Source organism: Clytia hemisphaerica, unplaced genomic scaffold (assembly GCF_902728285.1).
Source record: "Clytia hemisphaerica strain Z4C2 unplaced genomic scaffold, Clytia hemisphaerica genome assembly, whole genome shotgun sequence".
Taxonomy (NCBI): Eukaryota; Metazoa; Cnidaria; class Hydrozoa; order Leptothecata; family Clytiidae; genus Clytia; species Clytia hemisphaerica.
The window spans coordinates 527120-542700 of NW_027104154.1; the positions used below are offsets into that span (position 1 = coordinate 527120).

The following is a 15581-nucleotide window of genomic DNA, read 5'->3' on the forward strand; positions in this document are numbered from 1 at the left end:
AAAAAACATGTAGTCTTTATTATTGTTTAAAATAATTCATTTCAGTTTTCATTGCGCTTAGTTCACTTTAAAAATGTACTACTTCAAGATCTCAGAATGTATATTAGGATATATACGTAAAAAAGTTAACAATATTTGAAAAAAACTGACAGACAGAATTAAACGACAGTATCTGGTATTACAGCAACTCATTATATGAAGTTTGATAGTTAGTTGGGCTCACTCACATAGCTCAATCAGGCTACGCGCTTAGTGTCACTCAATATAAGAACAAAATTTAAACTCACTTTTGACATCACCAAAGCTAGCATATCTAACAACCTCATCAATTTTTTTACGACAAGTCACTGCTTTCTTGGTTAATTCTTCTATAGGCCCTGCGTTACGGTGTCTGATATTTGCTGTGTCTTTGAGCGGTTCGTCTGACTGTTTATTTTTCTCGATGATTTCTGGATTGCTCAAAGCGTTGAATATTTCATTCCGATAGAAACCAAAAAATCCTGACCAGACCAATTTTTTGTCCCAACAAAACCAACTTGCTCTAGAATCAATTTGACTGTTTTAGAAGTATTTTCTAAGCGATTTCCAGCCTGACAAATAATTAATGGTAGAGTTCCATTTGCTAATACTTTGCATGAAAACAAAACATGCTCGCCAGAAACTGTCTCTAAGCCACGATGAGAAACATAACCATCGCGTAATAAATACTTATCATTGTTTTTATGCTTGACATAAAATGAGGAAAACTCTCCTGTAACAACTTTACCAAAACTCTGAACCCCAAGCCATGTACATTTTTCTGGTAGTTTGTAATCATTAACTGATGGTGGTGAAATTGAACTACTTTCCTTCTCCTCTTCACTTTGCTTTCGTTTATTTCTTTGTCTTTCTCCTTTGGTAGATTTGGATCTTAATATTTCAACTACGTCTTTTCGATCTAAGCCGAAAACTTTGTTCCTGACCATCGTTTACTGGTTTGCACCTTAAGGACTTTCAAAATTTCATTGGCAACTATTGCTGGCTTCAAAGAATATGTATTTGCTTCAGAAGACGAGGAAACAACTCCATTACTATCATTTTTAAAGGCATATGCTCCCCATATGCTTTATAAAAAGGCTGTCCAAGAGTAGTTTTCTCGATAAACAAATCAATTTAAAAACACTTTCTTCTCCTCTCACTATTCTTGAGGCAGAGTATGCATTAAAAAATGGGAGACCATCTTTCATGCTCGACGATAAGGGTACTTGACCAAATTCATCTCCAACAGGGACTCAGTTGTTGTCAATGCTAGCCAAGAAACTTTATTATTTCCTTTTTTTAAACTCATTTATGAAAGGAATAGTGTTCATTTCTATTTAATTCTAGATGGAAAAGTTGAAAGAGGTTTAGGAAATGAAAAAGAAATACCTGAAATTTTAAGAGCAATGAAAACCCATCATACATCTTTCATTAACTAACCTGATAACAGCTGTTCATAATTTTCTTACGTGCACGGTAAATCTTTGAAGGCACTTGAAAATTAACCATCTGAGGAAAATAGTCCTCCACGGAAAATTTTACAACCAGAAAGTCAAAAACTGATACGGCGCCCTATTCGTAAACACAATCACGCAAATTTGTTGTCATCCCCAGTCCTTTTAGACGAACGCGGTCCTTACGATTTTGAGATATTATTCAGATTGTATGTTTTCATCCATCCCTTTAGAGCTTCAGCGTGGTGGGCAGAAAACAACCACAATCTGATCTCAGGTTATCATTAACAAGCTCATATAAACCAGATAACATAAAAAGCGGCAAAAACGTTCGTCCACTTCAATACGCCATTTTGAAATCACACGGCACCGGATTTGACGTCACGGGATCCTGCTATCCCTCAAAATCCCATCTCAGATCCCTCTAAAAGACAATAGAAAAAATTAAGAACAAAAGCATAATTTATGCAAAAACATGTTTTAAACCAATCAAAGAAGATCTAGTATGTTTTGAAAGCATATATTATATCATTCCGGTTAGTAATGTTAGCGGAACAAAGGAAAATAATCAGTTACACGCCCTTGGCAAAGCCGTAACCTCGCCAGATCGCCGTGTTGCCCTTATCCAAAAGTAAATATAAGTAAGTATAACCCTTACCTTATTAATCAGTCAGTTAGAGTGGGGGAAGGGGGTGCGAATTTTTTTAACCTTTTTGAGGAGGGAGGGTTTGAAAAAATTTTCCAGGTTAGGGGTGGCAGTGCGATTTTTTTTTTGGATTTTTTTAAATATCCTCCGGTCCCCCCTAGTAGATACTTTCTCACCACTCCCTTACAAATCTCATGATTCTTCTCCTTTGACATTGTTCGTTTATACTGTATCAAATGTTTATGGATCTATCTTTCTGTATTTTGTAAAAGGCGTTTAAGCTGCTAATTCATTGGAAATGATGGATACCCTTTAAAGGACAAAGTATCTTTTCCCATAAAGGTACCATCAGAAATGATTTTTGCACAAGTTCTTTCTGTGCAAGTTCAACAATCACATATACAGTTTGAGGACAAACGTAACTTCTACAATTAAATCTCTCCAACATTTCTTTAAATTCTTTGTTGGAGTAAACAATTTGGTCGATTGCTTTTAAAGTTATGTTCAATAATTCGCTTTCACATGTTGAAACAGAGTTGCCAAAAGAACTAAGTAATGCTGAATTCTCAACACTTCCAAAAGTAAACTTAGTTAGAAACGATTTACACAGTCGCATTGAAAAATAACAACTGTCTTTGAAGCCCTTCAATAAAATTTTTCTGATGGCACTCCATTCAGCTATAAAAAGATCATGTCTTACAAACGAAACTCTCTCTCGATCGCCTATAAAAGGCGAGTCAAAAACCTTAAAACAAAATGTTGAATACACATCTCTTGTGACACCAATTCCTCAACCTTTTTCTCTCCCTCTTTTTGGATTTAGGATGACAAAATCGATTTACTTGAAAGCATGAATAAGCTGGCATTCGTTAACCGGCTTTCTGGTCAAATGATGGGAACCAGAAGTGACTTCGTAATTGTCGTTTTGACTTGGTAAGGTACCCTTTTTTGATGGCGTCTTTTAACTCTTGGAGGGACGGATCATTTTCGGTTGCTTTGATGATTGTCTCCATGGACATTGATTCCACTATGTCTTCCCGTGTGCAGCAGCTTGTGCAAAGTGATTTTATTATTGAATTTTGTTCCTTGAATGTAGAAGATCAAAATTTGAGAGGTGGGGCCGGGTGTGACCACCCGTTGCCATGGAAACTGACGTCATTGGTTACTATGGCAACCAAAAGTGAAAAGTTTTTGATCCATTCGAAAGAGCATGAAAAACTGATAAAGAAAAAGGTCACAACCTATATCTCAAAATGAATATATCAGGAGATATTAAGGAACACAACACAATGCCTGGCACATCACCCACACTCTTGTATCAGAGTAATAATACCCAATTCCCCTTACATGGTATGGGTTGACCCGGGTGAAGGTGTGTTCATTTGCCAAGTGAACCATAGTACTACAGTGGGAATCGAACTCGGGTCTTCCAGACGGGAGTCAAGAGCGATGACCAACACACCACTACGCCACACTACGTAGTATGAGATGTCTTGGTGGCGTAGTTTAATAGGGTACCCCTTAAAGACTTCATTTTCAAGAAAATGTTTGTTATATTGTTGTTGTTCGACAAACCTTTGGATTTTTTTTGTTTTGATTGACATTTGAAATATTATTTGAAAAATTCACTGTACTATTGTTATTTTGTTATTTTGTTTTGGAATTTGTTTTGTTTTGAAAAGAACTCGAATGTCATTTATGAATACGATCGTTAATTACATTTGAAAACATTTAAAAGAAAAACAAAGGGGTGGGCAATCCAAGGCAGAGATGAAAATCACTAAATGTAGTTGGCCCTAAATTTCAAAACAAAGGCTGAGCAAATTCAAAACCAGGCTATATCAATCAAAATAAACTTATCGAGAACAAAAACATTGCTTGCGAATACGAAGGTGACACACAGACAGAAAATAGACATACAGACTGCGGCAATCAACAGTGGAAAAACTTAAATCTCAGGTTGGCATTTTAAACAAAAAGGTCGATGATTTTGAAGAGCAAGTCAAAGAACTTTCTCCCTTGAAAGGTGAGGTTTAGAAACTTGCTGATACAAACGCCGTGGCATCAGCTGTTTCAGAGATCCTTTCCAAGAAGCTTGAATGGCTTCAACAGTATAGTCGACGGAATTGCTTGGTGTTAGCATAGTTCGTCTAAAAAACTCGGTCTGGAAGCCTTTTGATTTTTTCCATTGTTTCTTACTTGATGATCTTGCGTTGAGAAATTAGTTCGTTTTGCTCACTTTTTGATCATGTGATTAAATCTTAAACCAACCCCAAGAGGAGTACTTGGTATCGTGATCTAAAACTGAGCAAATCGATTTTCATCTTTTGATGATAACAGTTTTTTTATAAAGACTATGGTGTTAGAGAACATACCACTGACGGAAAAGAAACTCTGCAAGACCTGGAAAGAAAAGTTGAATCTGCCATCACCTTAGAAAGTTCATCAGCAGATGATGGGTCAAATCATGATTTCTCAAGCGACTTGGAAAGTGATAGTGAACTTGATGAGGTAGTTTTTTAACCATAGATTTTTGCAAAACATTCTAATGTTGCAGGTTTTCTCAGGATATATTTTCAGTAAAATGTCTTCTGTCCAAATAACAAGTCTTGACAGGCCAAGTCAGGAATTTAATGACTACCTTTGTGATTTCTCTTTGATCTACCACAAGGATAGAATGGGACAGCTTTAATCTCAGAGTTTGTATTTAATTTGTTATTTCAGCTTGACAAGCCAACTGAAAGTGAGACCGAGGATAGCTCGACACATTTGACACAAACAATTTCTACTCGTTCAAAATGCTTTACCATAATTCTTTGTGCAATATTTATTTTTCAAATTCATGCTTTCATTTCCAACTCATCAGTTGTACTGCTTCTTGGAATGATCAAGACCGTTACAACTTTAACTTCAACCAGGATTGATGCACTTTGCACCTTTTCCAATGAATTTCCACTGGCATTGTGTTCAGCCTACAAAAAGGCAGGGATTAGTGTAGATGAATACGAGACATGGGTTGTTTGTCCTCAGTGCGAGACTCTCTACAAGTTTGAAAATTGTTTTAAAGGCCCTCTTACACGGAGCATTAATGAATTAAAAAAAGATAAGAATTTATCATTTTTCATTTTCATACACATAAAGATAACAATAATCAATATCTTTCTGTATTATATTCTCTAAATGTTTTTGATTTGATACACAGAGCAATAATCCTCCATTACAATAATGGATGAGCAGGAGAAGGTTTGTGCTGCTGCTTGTGCAGCTCTTGTGATCGTTTATAGTGCTGAAATTTTGAAAAGAAAAGTGAAAAAAAGAGAAAAAGATGGCTGTCAAGGGCGTATTAGTGACGGGGGCTTTTATCGAAATTGTTCCTTCTACAAGGCATTAGAAAGCGGTAATCTAGTTATTCCCAAGCCAAGATTACTGCCAAGTTTTAACGATCCCAATTACATCAATCATGAATCAGTCCCTGTTCCCTCAGCCTGGATATCCAGCCCGTAAACTTTTTTTTGATTTTGATATTTCTTATGTTTACGGTCTGGTTTACCTAGATTGTCTGCATTCTCATCTGAGGATGATTATGCGGATATTCTGATTGGTTGGTCCAAGCGAATCAGAGATCTGAATGGTGGCGCGCGTATAAGAAATTATGCGAGTACGCCTAAATATTTAGGTGGACCGCGCGGGCGATCAGCAAGGACGCTGCTTTGCAAATCTCCCTGACTTTTCTTCTTCAAAGCAAATAACAATAGAATATCTAATTATCTCCCTTGGGTGTTTGACCACGCATCCAAATAAAAATAACAATAATGGTAGGGAAGAAGTGGGAAGATCAAAAATGGGAATTTTTAGATGTCCTGGTTGTTTTCTTTTCAATTACTTGCTTAGATATTCTTGTTTTAATCTTCTTAATGACTTGGTTGCCTTTGTAAAGAACCAAAGGTATATCTTTATTTTGCTTCGATTCTTCTTTTTTGTTTGGCAATTTTGTATTGCTGTTTTGGGTTGGATTTTGAAAAAAAAATTCTCCAAAATTCACTTTGCACTTTTTGTCTAAACAGACTTTCCACCACACTGTCTATATTTTATGGTCAAGGCTGCCATTCTAAATTGATTTATCACTGCTGGGGTACCATCTTGAAATTATGCATGTCATTATGTGCATATATTTATTTGCAGCCATGGGATTCATGCAGGAAAATCTGTCCACAGGGGTTCACCTGATTTCTAGGTGAACCAAGCTCTATAATTTTAGAACTTTGTCTGGCTGAGGTAAAACTTATTTGTTCTAAAATTTTGAGCTTGGATATCCAGGCTACTGTTCCCTATGTATTTGTTAGAGATGAAGCTTTTCCTCTGGGTATTCACTGTCTCAAACCTTACAGGGCTTACAGTCAACAAGGCCTTACACTTAGAAGTCGTGTGTTCAACTATCGTTTACCTCGTTTCCGGAGAGTTATTGAAAATGCATTTGGCTTTTTGGCAAGTTATTACCAAAATCCCACCTGATCCTGACAAGGCTGTAACGATCACACTAGCTTCAGATAAAAAAAGATAAAAGATAAAAAAAATTCACTCCATTAAGAATTAATGAATAAGGTGGTCTTGTATGCCCCTGCGGGCACGGTCACCATTGTTCTTTAGATACAAAAAGTGAACAAACAACTATTAAAAACAAACAAAAATGTGATGTGATGAATTATTGTCTCTGGGTGAGGAATTGACCAAACACATCCTTATATACCCTGGTCGAACATTCTAATCGATGCAAAACACCTATCAATGGAAACTTGGAACCATCAACGTACGTACAGGACGAGAAGACCAAAAGCTTGAACGAATTATTTGCGAAATCGATATAGCAGATATCAGCATCTGTGCCCTACAGGAAGTCAGAGGATCAGCTTCTATCCCTATCAAAACAAATGACTTTACAAATAAATATGAAGTATACTGGAGTGGATACACTCAAAAACAAATCCATGGTGTTGGAATAGTCGTGAAAGTCAACCCAAACATTGAAGTAAGCGATATTATTTATGTTAACTCAAGGATTATTGTTGCAGAAATCACCCTCTACGGATGTCATTTGAAAATTATTTGTTGTTACGCTCCAACAGAGGAAGACTCGAAATCCTCAAAAGATAAATTCTACAGCAAAATAAGAACTCTTGTCACTAATACCGAAACTAATCGTAAAGTTATATGTCTCGGGGACTTCAATGCAACAACATCGGCCAGTTGGTCAAACACATCACTACGTGAAAACTCAATAGTAGAAAACCTTGAATTCAATGACAATGGGGAGCGCTTCCAAAGCTTCTTCGACAATTGTCGTCTACCCGTCCTAAACACATGGTTTACTCACAAAATGTGCCGCAGAGTTACCTGGTATTCCTCCGATGGGAAAACACAAAAGGTATATGACTTTATTCTCACTTGCAGCTGGATTCGACAATACGTTAGTAACTGCAGAGTGCACCGAAGCTATGATTTCGACAGTGATCACCGTTTAGTTATCGCGACCTTGAATACGCCATGCACCAAAGCTGCACGCTACAGAAAAAGGAACAAAAATAGTCGCGCGGCTGAGGTCGAAAAAAGTGGCTAGAAAATGATTTTCGTGATACACCTCTTAGATTCCACTTTTTTCGATGGAAACTCTCGAATTAGTATATGTAGATTCCAAAATCAAAAAGTTTCCACGATATTATCGTGCAAGTAACGAGTAAATGGCGATTTTTTGCGTTTCCAGGCAAAATTGCAAGGCCTGGAAATTCATGATTTTTGGGGGGTCTTCAAATTAAAAAAAAACCTATATCACATGATAGAGCTCTTCAAACTGAGCAAAAAAGTGTATTACACCAAAGTCCCAACTTCTCTAGATCAAAATTTATTGGCCTATTTGTGGTAAAAAACTGATGGAAAACAGGGAATTTCCCCACAATCTGCATTAATTTATGCAAAATTAAACACCTTTTTGACCACAAATAGGCCCATAACTTTTGATCTAGAGAAGTTGGGACTTTGGTGTAATACACTTTTTTGCTCAGTTTGAAGAGCTCTATCATGTGATATAGGTCTTTTTTTAATTTGAAGACCCCCCAAAAATCATGAATTTCCAGGCCTTGCAATTTTGCCTGGAAACGCAAAAAATCGCCAATTACTCGTTACTTGCACGATAATATCGTGGAAACTTTTTGATTTTGTAATCTACACATACTAATTCGCGAGTTTCCGTTGTTTTTTTTTGAATCTAAAAGATGTATCACGAAATGAAACGTTTTTCGACCTCAGCCGCGCGACTAAAAGAGAAAAAACGAAAAACTCGAAAATGTTAGATAACGAAAACATCAGAAATCAGTTTATACAAACTGCAATCGACAACATTAACACTAGAAATCTTGAGAATGAAAATAATGACACTATAAATCGACATATTATCCACTCAATAAATTCTGCTGCTGAAACAAATATTCCGAAACTGACCAAAAACCGTATAATTCACCCATGGCACAACGATGAAAAATTAGATAATCTATACCAACAAAAAGACAAATTGATGACAAAAAACATTGACTCCGCAGATATTCAAAATCTTCGTAAAAAGATCAGATTACGAGCACGTTTTCTTAAGAATGAGTATCTGAAAACAGAAGCTGAAAAATTGAACCAGCTAGCAATTAATCGCAACCTACAAAAACTTTTCAAACGGGCAAAAGAGCAAAGTAGCACTCTTTCAAATATTTAAGCTTCTTGTCCAACCCAAAGTCTTCTCAATCACTTCAAATCTCACTTCAACCCTACCAAACGGCAAAACAGGCAAATCGAACTATCGAATGATGATCTTCCCCACTATGTTACACAACTTCGACAAATTTCAGCTACAACAAACGTCAAAAGTGAACCCCCTGATACTGACGAGATAAGTCAACAAATTACGAAACTTAAAGTCAATAGAGCTTTTAACGATATTGACCCTACTCTAATCAAACGGCTCGATCATCCAGTTATGCTTGTGATACACAGAATGTCTTCAAATCTCTGGGAAAATTTTGACGTCCCGACTGCATGGGGGAATTCCCGTCTGCAAGCCATATGGAAAAAGAAAGGATCCAAAAAGACCCCAAAAAGTATCGTGGGATAAGTATTGGCTCAACCGTTTGTAAACTCTTGATCAATTTAATTCTCGATCGACTTCGTCCTTGGTACGAGCTACAACTAAGTGACGAACAGAATGGTTTTCGGAAAGATAGGGGAACAACTGAAGGAATATACACAATTAAACGGATCCAACAGATTACTGATCGAAAAAGACAGCCCCTTTTTCTCCTTTTCGCCGACCTGATGGCAGCATTCGACCACATCCCTCGAGACTGGCTTTTCGAATCGATTCGTTTGCGATTCGATAACCGTCAATCAACCCCACTATTCGACATTCTTGAAAAATTTTATCTAAATACAAGTCTAACTTACGAAGATGCAAATAAAACGTTTCAAACCTCATCTGGTGTTCGACAAGGAGGACCAGAAAGTCCCTTCTTGTTCAATCTCTATATTGACTTTGTCATGAGACTCTTCAAAGAAAAATCAAATGATATAAACTTTTTCAAGCACAAATATCGCATCAACTTGAAAAGTCTCACCCGAACACAGCGGTACCAAATACGAAATAAAAACATCCAAACGTCTGGACAAGCGGAACTCCCATGGATTGGGTATGCGGATGATTTAGTACTTTTCTTTACTGACAAAGAAAGTCTTTTATCTGGTTCTGAACTTCTAAACCATGTTTTCGAAAGTTTTGGGCTATTAGTTAACAAACTCAAAACAGAAACTATGGTTCTGAATCACCAAATTCTTGAACAACACAATCATTTCATTCGACGAGACACCAATCAAAAACGTCACCAACTTCACATACCTTGGATCGATAATTAGCCATGACGAGCCCAATACCGGAAATGCAGAAGTCAATAATCGCATTCAAATGGCATCTGCTAAATTCAACGAAATGTCTAATCTCCTTCAAAATCAACGAATCAACCTTCGCACCCGAATCAACTTCCTCAATAGTTTTGTGAGAAGTCGGCTTACGTACGCGTGTCAAAACTGGAATCTAACAAAAATCAATTCATGAAAGAAATCATATAATTTTCCTCAAATCCGTAGAAGTAAACGTCGTAAGTTTGTACACCTGAAGTGTTTGAGTGTATCTCTAAAGAGGCTCGGTCTTCCTGAACCTGAGCAGTTGTTGAGGTTTCGCGGGGTTTACATTTACGAATTGATTATCAATCTATTTTAACTTGCAATTTCTAGTGTGTGACCCTATAAATATTTTGCTTGCAACTTGCGAATCGAGTGACTTGCCTGGATCGCTTCGCAATTCTTATACATATACACTAGTTTATAAGAGATCAACAAAAGAACTATATGTCACATGTTATTCGAATGAACGCGGAACGTTCAATCAAGCAGCTGGCTTTTAACGATGATAAATATACAAAGAGAGGAAAGTCTGTGAGAACTCTACTCGACCAGGTCTTAGATAACTTAGATATTTCTATTGATAAATTTTGCACTCTTGCCCTTAAGGGCAAGAATTAGAATTTGATGGAGAGATGTGTGACTGAGAAAACAGGGACTTATCCCAGGTTTCCTCTATCCTTGTACATCTCTCCATCTCTGTTTAACCTAGGAATAGGGATACAGTAAATTTTATATATATATATAGTGAAGATATGTAATATCTGTCATTTTAGAAAAAGAAAAGTATTGATATATAAATAACTCAAACTGATAAAAACGAAAAAAGTTAAGAATATTTTTGTTATATATATTCGGCCACTCTTTGTTGTTTGTAGGTCTGACAGGAGAAAACATTTATATTTTCATATTATATATATATCACTTGTTATTCATATTATGCTTAGGGAACTCTCAACCGACTCTTATACACCATAGGGCTTTATCGACGAAGTCAACAAAGAAACCGGTTAAATAACTGAAGGAGCATGGCGTGAGCAAAATTTAGCTGACTTGGCTTTCCTCGAATTGTAGCGAAATAGAGGAAACAACGTGTATAACCGTAGCTAGCCAAGTTCGAGAAATGAAATTGTGTCTTCTATCACTTTTTAATAATTTCACAAAAAAATACAACACAAAACACACTAGCTGAATGATCAAATGAATGGAATATTTTTATTTACATAGCCAAATCAACCAATAGATTTTTCTTCCTTTCTTTTGTTTTGAATATCGTAAGCTCGTGGATTATAATCAAACTAGTAAAGATTATGAGCAAGTCGTTAAAGAGATAAAAAATCTTCGAAGTGACTGCTCTGCGGGGTATGACAATCTACCAGTATCACTGATCAAACCTATCGCTGACCATCTAGCATCACCACTAACTCACATCATAAACACAGTGATCGCTTAAACCACTTTCCATCAGCAATGGAAAATCGGTAAGGTAACACCGATTCCAAAAACTGAACAGTCCGTCACTCCTGACCAATTCAGACCCGTCACTGTTTTGCCTATCTTATCAAAACTTTACGAACGTTTAATGACAAGCAGATCGTTGAGTACATCGAAAGAAACCAGATATATCAACAAACTATTTCTGGTTTCCGCAAGCGTCATTCTACCTAAACACTCCTAATGAAGATACGAGACGACGTAAAAGCGAAGTCACACTAGCCGCCTTTCTTGATTATTCTAAAGCCTTTGATACCGTCGACTAAAAAACGCTGCTGGTAAAACTACGAAAGATAGGCTTTTCGAACAGTGCTGCCATGCTTATGCTTTCGTACTTATGTAATCGTCGCCAATTCGTCCAGATTAACGATAAAAAATCTGATTACGGAACTGTATCGTTTGGGGTACCTCAAGGCTCTATACTTGGACCAATTCTATTCAACCTTTTTACCGTTGACCTACAAGATAACGTCGATGGTGGGAGTACAAACCGAAATGCAGACGACACTACTATCTATGAACACTGAAAGACAGTAAACCTCCCAGCTTCAATCGCCAACTTAACACATCGTTTAAACCAACTTAGAGAATCTGACGTTCAACAACAAAAAAACCAAAATCATGCTACTGCCAACACTAAGAATGTCAAACCTTCACGATTTCATGAACCCCAATCACACAAGCTTTGATATCTATCACACAGACCAACTGATGCCAACTGAGTTACTGTGTATAAAGTTCATCCAATTCGATCAAAATCTAAACTGGGAAACTCATATAGATAAACTCTGTCAATCAGTTTACGCAAAATTATACGTGCTACGCTATCTTCGTCGTGCAGCAATTTTTCGTCTGCAGAAGCAACTGGCAGAAGCCCTTCTTATATCGAAATTACACTACTGTTGTTCATTGTTCTGGAACCTGCCACAAATCCAGTTGAAAAAACTATTAAGAATTGCAGCTCTCGTGACGCTGAGATATTCTACAATCGAGGATGTAGTACAGCTTGGTTTGTTACCGACCCAGCAGCAAATTCATTTTGAACTTTTGAAACTCGCACACAAATCGATTCACCAGGATGAGTTTCCATCGTACTTAAAAGGTTTTAAATTAAGAGTCGCTGGAACTAATATTCGTAATGTTGAGGAAGTTGAATCTAAATACGAGACTAATGTATCGGAAAAATTATTTGTTGGCAAAGCAAGTCGCCTTTTGAATGATATTCCAAAAGCGATCAGGGAAGAACCTGATCACAAAAAATTTTGCAATATTTAAAAAAATTATTTAAAAAAAGTATTTATTAGATCGTAGTCTGGCAATATCTCTTACACATTGTAACTAATTTTTTTTCTACAATCGGTAACCTCACAGCAATCTATACATTAATAAGTCAATCTTATAGTTTTCTTCGTTCGAGTTTGTAGTATTTAACTCTACAATTTCTCATCATGTTCAAGTCTTAGCAACGTTTTTCGAGTCGTGTCAGTTTTTGTTTTCAATCTTGGCACCATTTCTCACTTTTGCCCAATTTCTTCTATTCCAAGCCAATATATTCTAGATTCTATGATCATGAGGTCTAGTGGTTATATTATTGACATTTACCTAAAATATTTACAATATTTACTTAATATTTTAGTCTGGTGGTCTGATCAACACTGAAATTTCCGCAGGATTAGCCACTTCAATATTACTACAACTTCTCCAAAATTAACCACTACAACATCAACAAGCTATACTTTCTGTTTTTTTCTGCAATTTTGTGAGCTCTGTCAGTATCTTATAGTTGTTTTTTTTGTGTTTTGCTTCTACAGCATATTTTTATTTAAATATGATCATTTTTAAATAGGACGAATAGCCATTGTAAAATATGAAAGATAATTAAAAATAAAAAATAAATGAAAATAAAGACCATGAAAGGGAATGGTTTTTCAAAGACAAGAGAAACTTAGGTTTAACACTGAATATTGATTGGTTTCAGCCATTTACAAATTTCGACTATTCACTTGGTGTGATAAACATGGTTATGCTAAACTAGCGAGCTTTAATCTCTGGACATTTAATTGACCTAGAGAAATCACAAATTAAGGGGTCCCAGACTTTTCTAGGTCAATTAAATGTCCAGAGATTAAAGCTTTGCAGCATAACCTTGTATGAACTTATTTTTTCAGGATGTAATAAATGTTTGAAGACGTTTCTCACAGAGAAGTTTAGAGAAAAACCGGATTATTCAGACTTTGACTGTGAAAATTTCAATTTAAGAACTGGAATGGAACACAAGTTAGCTGCTGGATTAATTGAAAAAAGCAAGACAAAACAGGAAATGAGAAGAAAGAAAAACAACGTGTTAGATCTTCTTAACTATTCGAATTGCCATACTTTGATCCAATCGAAATGCATGTTATCGATCCCATGCACAACCTCCTCCTAGGTAAGTTTTACCCAGATAAAGAACTTACTTTACTTTATGTCACCGCAGTCGAGTACGTCTTCACAACATCCTGCCACCCTTGCTATCATTCATCATTGTTGGCAGATCTTCTAGCCGGACATTTGTTTCTCTGACAATGCAATTTAAAGGACGCCTTCCTCTGTTTGGACATTTCATCTTCAGAAAAAGTACGTCGGAAACGATTTCTTCTTTTGCTCTGTGGCAATGACCTGCTTGCCTTGCTTTTCTTTGATTGACGACGGTTGAGATGTGCGGTAGATTTTCATAGATTTGAGCTTTGGTTTTATGCTTGCGCCATGAGATATTTTTTCACTCTCATGAGAAGACGGGTGTAGCAACCATCAAAACGATCCTGCAGTTCTTTCTTCATGGTACATGTTTCCGAACCGTAAAGTAGGATGCTTTCTACACAGGCTTTGAAAAAGGATATTTTTGTTTTGTTAGAAATTATTCATTGCCACACATTGTGCAGGCGGTTACATGCAGACCATTCTTGTGCTTCGAGTGTTGAAGTCTTTTCTGCAGTCTACGACGTAGGAGCCTAGGTATTTGATATCAGAGACTTCTTTTAGTGTAATTCCATCGTTTGAGGCTAACGGTAATTGAATCATGTCTTCATTGAGAGTTAGGTATTCTGTCTTTTTGGAATTCAATAGGAGATCAAAGCCAGAAGGGGCTTCTTCAAGAGACAGGAGAAGTTCTTGTCCATCTTGGAGTAATTGTGAGAGAAGAGTAATATCGTCCGCATAATCTAAGTCTGTGAGGTACTTTGCAGGTTTTCGGATTGTTTTTACATCAATCCCTTTCTCGTTCAATAAGTCTGCCGATTGACGTATGATGTAATCTACTATAATTACAAATAGATATGGTGCCAATGAATCACCTTGCAGGATACCAGTAGTCGTTTTAAACAAGTCTGTTGGATTATCCGATGTGTTGACAAAGCTTTGAGGATTCTCATACATTATGGCTATGGCACGTATGATGTCATCAGGGATACCATAATTCTGTAAAATGTGCAGCATTGCTCTTCTGTCGACACTGTCGAAGGCTTTAGCAAAGTAAACAAAGATAATTGTTGCCTTTTGCTTTCCAATTTTCATTTCCTCAATAATTCTCCTCAGCGCCAATATTTGAGGGATTGTTGATCGTCCTTTTCGAAAGCCATTTTGGTTACGACGTAGAATGGGATCAACATGTTCGGATATTCTGGATAGTATCATCGAGTTGTAGATTTTGAGGCAATCGCAGACAATGTAATTCCACGATAGTTTGTGGGCAATGAGAGGTCTCCTTTTTTTGGAAGAGGCAGAATGGACGACAATGATAGGGCTTTAGGTTTGTTGCCGGCTTTTGTTTCGTTGCAGAACTCAAGCAATGTGTCATGAAAGAAAAGGGATTTCCATGTAATAGCAGGAATAAAGTCAGGACCAGGCGTTTTGGCTTTTTGCAATTTTCTGAGTTCCTCTAAAGTAAAGAGTCCGGTGTTTATTGGTAGGGCGTTTGAAATTCGCTTGTTAAAGAATGGGGC

General features: G+C 36.7%; 3 protein-coding genes across 3 annotated transcripts in view; 2 read left to right on the plus strand and 1 right to left on the minus strand.

Annotated features, from left to right (window-relative positions):
- The window catches only part of LOC136814105 (E3 ubiquitin-protein ligase RMND5A-like), a 185532-nt gene that overhangs the window by 103067 nt on the left and 66884 nt on the right, over positions 1-15581 (minus strand). The gene's annotated exons all lie outside the window — the stretch shown is intronic.
- On the plus strand, positions 6887-7732 carry LOC136814066 (craniofacial development protein 2-like). The gene has a single exon (XM_067070563.1). The coding sequence runs from the start codon at positions 6887-6889 to the stop codon at positions 7730-7732; it is 846 nt and encodes a 281-aa protein (XP_066926664.1).
- Positions 9193-10062, plus strand: LOC136814067 (group II intron-encoded protein LtrA-like). Its single transcript, XM_067070565.1, has one exon. It carries the CDS (start codon positions 9193-9195, stop codon positions 10060-10062), a length of 870 nt encoding a protein of 289 aa, XP_066926666.1.